The following is a 7,665-nucleotide window of genomic DNA, read 5'->3' on the forward strand; positions in this document are numbered from 1 at the left end:
ATAAAATAAAATTTGGGAACTACTTAATTTTTTTATTTTGGTGTTATTTTAGTTTGTTTGAAGAAAGCTTTCTAATGATATTTTTTGTTATAAAACGTATTTATTTTTTTATAGTTTAATAAATTACATAAATTAATCAAAATATATAAACAACTTATTAGGGGTAAATTGATCATTTTATTTGTTCAGCCATGTCCAATTCTATCTTACCAAACAATAAAACAATTGTCATTCCTGTCTGGATACCAAACAATAAAACAGTTGTCCTTTCCTGTCTGGATACCAAACGCACTCTAAATGCCTAGGCCCGTATGAGATGCGTTTGGTACACAGTACATGAACGTTGTCCCACGTTTGAAACAAAATTAGACCAGGAAAAGACCAAGGTGTTTTTTGTCCCAAATCTGGGAGACAGACAAAAATTCCGTGTCAAATTAAAAAACTAAAATCTTTAACAATTCTTTCACCTGCCTACATCACTCTAGCCCATTTGTCTAGTACTGCCTGCATACCAAATGCACTTGAACAGTTTGAGTACATGTATAAAGATTCTTCTAACTGATGAATTCTTAACATTTTTTACCATCTTGTTTGTGTTTTTGGCTGCAGACAAATGGTGAAGATCAATGCAGGTTTCTTGTGGACCATATGGAAACCGTTTACGATGGCAGTTTCTACAATCTAAAGATCGTACCAGATTTTGCTGGCATTGATCGTTTTGTCACTGGGATTAGATCATAAGCTGTTAAAACTTGAAGTGTAACTTCTAATTTGTGACACTTATTACTCAATTCTTGGAAGACATGGCTAAATTCAAATTCGAATTCAAATTATCTGTCGCCATATAATTACATATGCAAAGAGTTTTAACTTTTCCATCAATCATCGCTTATCGAGCCAACATTTTAGGTTTCCAAAATGCTTATCTAAAAGGCAACAACAATTCACTTCAATGATTTTTCTGATTCTTGTTCTTCTTGTGAGCATTCATACATTTGCATTCCCAGATGATCCCACATCCAAAATGATTTCAAAACCAAGAATCTTGGGTCGATATCTTCAATTTTGTCCCAGTTTTTTGGTTCGTAGAGCGACTGAATGCATCATCCAGTAACGGGTACTCGGGTAGTTCGATGAAAGACCAACCATGGTTCCTAATGTGACCATCGGGACATACGGGTCCATTGTTTCTTTACCTTCTTATGAGACAACTTGAATCGGCTCCAACTCTTCCTACGTTTGGAGGTTTCACAGAAGAAACCCGAGGCTACCGCTTGCTGAAGCCAGAGGTCAAACTCTTCCTCTTCATCTGTCATTTCTGCATCTGAATCCCATGGATATCTGCTTGAGCTGCATCTTTGAGTTTTCTCTAATCCTACCATGTTAACATGAAAACTCGGCCGATGGGTATTTGGCCTACACGCCATTCCCTGCCCACATAAACTTTAGAGTCAAATTCTCGACTCCCAATTTTTTTTTTGGGAAGGGTGTCCTAGCGTATGTCGAACTAATCCTAGCAAATTGCAACTTTGAGATTGATATCAGCCCTGATTTTTCCTTGATAAACTCACTTGCCACAACTGTTGTGAAGGCCTGGAATGGAACCCAGGGTAGATGGGATATTCCACCACATCCCCTGGGCCTCAACCACTATGCCACAACCCTTGTGGTTTCGACTCCATGGTTTACATCATGGTGCATTAACACATGTCCTAAGCATGGGTTATTTAGCTAAATGACCTTCTAGCAGGATTTTTAAAGAGAAATCGACTAAAATAGCTATTTGGACCCTCCAATTCACTTTATAACCACTTTTTGAACTCATTGACATATTTAGCCGAAAATTACGCAAGTGGGATTATTGCGTAATCCATTACTGAATTAAAATAACGAGGAAAAATGGGCATTAAGCAAGTTGCGCAAGTGCTACTTGTAACTTGTGTAATGCCTATGTAATGCCCGTTTTTCTTCACTTCTTTTAATCCAAAAAGTGGATCACGCAAGTTGCGTAATGCCACTTGTGTAATTTCCGGCTATATCTGTAAAGTGAATATGGGATATCTGATTGGCTATTTTAGTTAATTTCCCTTCTTTAAATCCATGACCTTCCGACAGGTTTTGAGAAGCCTCTTCCTAACGGGAGAATGTCTTATGCCTAGAAACCTGCTAGAAGGTCATTTGACTAAATAACCCTCATAAGCACACACCTGACAAATGGCCCATTCCGACACATCAAAGATCTTGCTCTGAGCACATACGAAGGCCCGTGGAATTTCCACCTGGAATCAAAGTAGATGTTAATCTCAACATCATGCATCTTTCGTGGTGCTTGTCATACGGTCCATATTTCAGATAAGATGACGAATCGTGTGAGAATAGGAGTTAATTGAGAAGTATAAGAAGAGATTTTGGACCCTTGATTATTTTTAATCCCAAAACAACCCATGAATTGTGCTTTAAAAGTCCAGTGTATCTCATTAGTGTTGATCTAGTGGTTCTCTTCAGTGAGGATTGATCCAAGGGTAGAGATCACTTCTTTTATCCTTCTCACTATAACTTTCATTCCCACCGGAACCCAACCCTTTCAGATAATAAGTTTCCAGTTCTTGAAAGAAATGGCAAACCTTTTGAGGATGATCAGAGGTGAGTGAACCTTTGTACTCTACCCATCCATCCCCATCCCCGGCTTGATGATATTGACAACAATCCTGAAACATACAAGTCTTGTCAGTATTAAAAACCAAACCAAACAATCCCAGTATTTTTTTAGGGTGAGATGTAGGTAGACCTGTTCTCTACCCCAAAGGATAGAACGGTTGTTTCCATGAAGATCCCTTATTTGTGCAAAAGTGTGAGTTTTTAAAAAATCCCATCAGTTTCTTTCCGTGAAGAAACTTTTTTTCTCAAATTAAGTCCTCACCTGACACCATCTTGCCTTCGACTTTGCCCTATTTGTACATATCCATATATGAGAAAGTCCACATTTCGTGCACTGTATACGTCTTGATTCCTCTGAATAGTAATCGGCACTCGCCTGCTTTGTACAGAGTTAAGGCAATATTAAGCCACATTAACATAGAAGCAAGCCCAACTCATCAATCCCCACAAAGATCACATGTCACTCCCCATAGCCCAAAGGCCCCAAAGCAACAATCGGCCAAATAACCTCCTAATCAACTTAAAAGAATGGTGGAAGTTATCGCTAACCTACAACTTAGGGCTTGTAAGTGGATTGAAAATCTAATTTTCTATCCATGTAGAATGGGTTGTTACAAACTCCCCACTTAAATTCCTGGTAACACCACAAAGCCCAAAGCAACAAGCTAGTCTAATAACCTTGTAATCAGCTTAAAACCATAATGGAAGTTATTGGTGGCCCACAACCTTCAGATTATAAGGGCTCACAAATCTTATTGTTTATGATTCTATCTAAAGTAAATTACAATTTTCGTCCTATGGTTTGTTAATAATTTCCACTTCCATTCTTATAGTTTAGAAATTTCAAATTCCATCCTGTGCTCTGCAATTTATTGTTGTTTTCGTCTCTGGACTAAAAATTCCTACCTTTAAATGCAAGAGATCAAAACAGTACAGAATTGTAAACCACAGGGACCGAAACTACAATAAATTGTAAACCATAAGAACGAAAATAGAAATGAATTACAAACCATAGGGACGAAAACCGCAGTTTCTCAACCACAGGGACGGAAATTGCGATTTCTATGTGGGACAGGTTATTACATCAGACATACAAAGCCGTATAGTTATACCTGACAAGATGTACTAGCAGACTTGTGAGACAAACTTTTTAATTCTTCATTTCTCAAGAGCTCATCATAGTCCCTTTTTTTCATAGAATCAGAAAGAACCTGAAAGATCATGTCATTATGAGTTCAACATCTCCATAGAAGAAACATATCTAGCAAACCCTGCAATGAATAGACGATATACTTGCCTCATATGCACATTGAACTTTCTTAAAGGATTCACTCGCCAATGGACTTCCCATGTTTTTATCGGGGTGCACAAGCATCGCCTAACAAGAGGGGATCAAAATGCAAGTCAATGGACTAAAAAACATGTAAAACTCTTTCATCGATGGGTCATTTGATTAAGGGCTTGTTCGTTAGCTGCTCCATGAGACTCACGTTTGTTTGTTGGCAGCTTAATGAGCTTAATGGGACTCGCGGCTTATTCGGCCGGTTATGCATGACTGTTTGGTAATGGCTTAATGATATAGAAAGTGACTTATTCAGTAAGCTTCTAGGGGGAGCTTTATGCAAAAAGCCAAGTTTTTTACGAACATGCCCCTCCCAATTAAAAACACGCTTGTTCTGTCTATTAAAAAACCCTTCCAAACAAAAACTTTTCCAATCTAAAGAGAGATTAATCCACACATACATATGTAACCATATAGAACTTAATGGAAAACCAAACAAACAACCCCTTATTAGCTCAACTATATAGGACTGTTTAGTAGTGGCTTAATGATATATAAAGTGACTTATTCAGTAAGCTTCTAGGGAGAACCTTTATGCAGAAACCCAAGTTTTTTGCAACCCGACCCCTCCCAATTACAAAACATGGTCCTTCTATCATCTATGTCCCGAATAAAAATCTTCTCACTCTATATAGACAGATTAATCCGCACAGACAACTTTATCCATACAGAACTTAATGGAAAACCAACCAAACAACCCCTAAATGACACCTTCCAACAAGTTTATTACATCCATAACCTTACTCACAGGTTTGACAATGCCACTATTAACAGAAGTATGTCACTTTCATACACAAGAATGCCTAAAAACCTGTCCAAGGGTCATAGATTTAAAAAACACTTGGTAGGAAGTCACTTAGCTAAATAACCCTGATATGTTTATTTAGGTAAATAACCTTAAATAAGGTTTTAGTTAAATTTATGACCTCCTTTTATCTGTTAAAAGAAATATGGTTTTATACTCATCAGAAGGTCATGGATTTGATTAAAATTTCATTTAAGATTATTTACCTAAATATCTCCAAAAAACTAGTAACAAGACTGGTAGTCAACGAAGCAAAACAAGCCTACCTTTTTCTTATATTCCTTCTTCAAGGAGGTCGCATCAATGGTCCTGTATCGAGAAAAACCTAATGCTTCATAGTGATCCAAACATTCAAGGATTCTTTTCATCTCGTTGATCGCATTTTTGTCGTTTTTGACCACAGGGATCGAGATGGTTGAAGCTTTCTTCTGTTTGTTCCCAGAAGTTGCTGGTTTGCTTGAAGATTTACATGACTCCACCTGCTCGGATTCCTCAAATGGGACAGAAGACTTGTTCTCTTTTGAGAAGTCATCTTCAACAAATGATTCAGGTACTTTTTGCTCTTCAAACTGTATCTTTTCGCTTGGATTATCACACGATTGGAGCATGCAGATTAGTGCATCACAGGATAGAAAAGCAAGATTAATCGATATCAAAACTCCAGACCACCCGATTTGTTGTTTTACGTGGTAGAGAGCATATACCGTTGCCACTAAGACCACCAACCTTATATGGTTTAGTGAAAACAAGAAACCTGCTATATGTCATAATAGTTTCATTACTGAAGTAAACAACGACCCTGATGACAAATGGCGTTATATTTGTAGAGGAAAGCTTAAATGAGAACCAGGGAACCAATTATTTCATATGTTATTCACAGTGAATAATCATGACAATCATGTACATTCATTGTGAATAAGTTCTCATAATGGATATCTATCAAGAAATTCATCATGAATAAAACATGAATAGTTGATTCTCTCATTTGAACATGCCCCTACATTTTTAGCCCCCATAAAATTTGGCAAAAAACTGAACATACCTCCAACAATGAATAATGGACCAACGATCAAAAAGTTAACATACATCCGTAGGACCAAAAGGGAAAAGAGCCCCACTACCAATAGACCTGGAGTGAAACCCAAATAGCAGACAGCACATCCAGCAGTTCCCTGGAGAAACAATGGTACTGTTAGTGGCTTAAGCATTATTTCCATAAGTTCGCTCCCAAGGCCCCAAATACTTATAAAACAAAAAGCTACATCTATAACCAAATCAAACCAAACCAAACAAGCCCATTATGCCCTCACCTGGAGGTGGAGTCTAGAGGGTGGGATATACACAAACCTCTATCCCGAAGAGCAAAATGGTTGTTAATAACAAAGGGTCTGTTTGGTTGGTTTTCCATTAAGTCTTGTCTGAAGAAAGTTGTATGTGTGGATTAATCTGTCTGTATAGATTGGAAAGGTTTTTGTTTTGGAGGGTTTTTTCATAGATGGAAGAAGTGTGTTTTTTAATTGGAAGGGCGATTTTGGAAAAATACTTGGTTTTCTGCATAAAGCTCTCCCCTAGAAGCTTACGGAATAAGCCACTTTCCATATCATTAAGCCGCTACCAACCAGTCATGTGTAACTGAGCGAATAAGTCGTGAGTCCCATTAAACTCATTAAGCTGCTAACAAACAGACCCAAAGACTACAATGAAGTTCACCATAATGAATTCCCTCAACCTCTAGTATCATATATACGGTGAATACTGACACACTATTAGGTGAGGCTTGAACCATTAACCTTTTGGGAGGTTGGGATCTACCGGTAACCTTAGATACCATTAAGCCTTTAAGCCGATGACCATTTGATGGGTAGCAAAATGGCATTACAATATAATTTAAGGGGACTCAAGGCCATAAAAATGCACAAAATCTTGCTACAAAAAGTTCATAATCTTACCATACCAAGAAGAAGATATAACAAGCATGACATTGATGTCAAACTAAGAAAACAACTCCATATGATAACAAGCAACGCGGCTGTTCCCAAACCGAAAAGCGATCCACATCCACGAATAAAACAATCTTTCCATCGAATCATCAAGAAACATAACACTTTACCCAATTTTCCAAACCCATAACAAACATTAGGCCAATGCTGTCTAGTAAATACCCCAATTGTATCCCTGAAACCACAAACAGTCTTCTTAGCTGCAATAGAACACCAAAGGCTTTCCTTTAATAGCCATTTCCATCCTTGATTCAAAACCCCAATATCCCCCATGGCTATCAAAAAGATATTGAGATTCTAGTTACAAATTTACAATTACAACACTTAACATTTCCCTTAATCTTGGATACGACCAAAGATTGAAACCCTGATAAAATTTCCCTTAAAGATTGAAACCCTAATAACATTTCTCTTAATCCTCGATACTAATCAAAAATTGAAACCCTAACAACATTTCCCTTAAAGATTGAAACCCTAACAACATTTCCCTTGAAGAATGAAACTCTAACAACATTTCCCTTAATCCTGGATACTAATCAAAGATTGAAACCCTAATGTGTATCCATGGATTAACCTCTAGGGAAACAAATTTCATCATTTTAGTGAAGCAACAGAATAAGATTTGATGAAGAAAAAAAAACACCCAATTTGCTTCACATCTACGTTTCCTAAAAGGCGAAAACTCCCACTTTCTTTTGACGCAGATAATGATGGTTTTCTGTTCTTTTTGTCGCAGATAGATAACTGCTGATCACGGTGGTCGGATCTTGACAAAGTAAAAACGTAATAATCGGAGAAGATTTATGGGAAATTGACAATGTGATAATGACCATAGGAGAAGTGAATCAGAAGAAGAGACC

At 37.4% G+C, this 7,665-nt stretch overlaps 2 protein-coding genes across 2 annotated transcripts in view; one reads left to right on the plus strand and one right to left on the minus strand.

The window, feature by feature from the left end:
- The window catches only part of LOC112506860 (release factor glutamine methyltransferase), a 3,310-nt gene extending 2,467 nt beyond the window's left edge, over positions 1-843 (plus strand). Inside the window, exon 3 of the mRNA XM_025111162.1 lies at positions 610-843. Within this exon, the coding sequence (XP_024966930.1) occupies positions 610-741 (132 nt within the window). The 3' untranslated portion in view covers positions 742-843. The remainder of the gene's footprint in view (positions 1-609) is intronic.
- A 61-nt stretch (positions 844-904) lies between these two features.
- Positions 905-7,078, minus strand: LOC112506861. Its single transcript, XM_025111163.1, has 9 exons — positions 6,755-7,078; positions 5,848-5,977; positions 5,072-5,559; positions 3,956-4,036; positions 3,771-3,869; positions 2,921-3,034; positions 2,625-2,708; positions 2,208-2,279; positions 905-1,430 (listed from the first exon to the last, which is right to left on the minus strand). The coding sequence occupies exons 1-9, from the start codon at positions 7,076-7,078 to the stop codon at positions 1,155-1,157; spliced, it is 1,668 nt and encodes a 555-aa protein (XP_024966931.1). The 3' UTR covers positions 905-1,154.
- Positions 7,079-7,665: the final 587 nt, after the last annotated feature.

Source organism: Cynara cardunculus (assembly GCF_001531365.2).
Source record: "Cynara cardunculus var. scolymus isolate 2C chromosome LG 2, CcrdV1, whole genome shotgun sequence".
Lineage (NCBI taxonomy): Eukaryota > Viridiplantae > Streptophyta > Magnoliopsida > Asterales > Asteraceae > Cynara > Cynara cardunculus.

What these genes read in the sequence shown, in the direction of transcription:
- LOC112506861 (XM_025111163.1), bottom strand. Translation starts at nt 7,078, where the DNA reads ATGGGGGATATTGGGGTTTTGAATCAAGGATGGAAATGGCTATTAAAG. An exon ending in CTGCTAGTACATCTTGTCAG is followed by an intron (nt 3,035 to 3,770) that starts GTATAACTATAC and finishes TGTACAAAGCAG; the next exon opens with GCGAGTGCCGATTACTATTC. An exon ending in CGAAGGCAAGATGGTGTCAG is followed by an intron (nt 2,709 to 2,920) that starts GTGAGGACTTAA and finishes TGTATGTTTCAG; the next exon opens with GATTGTTGTCAATATCATCA.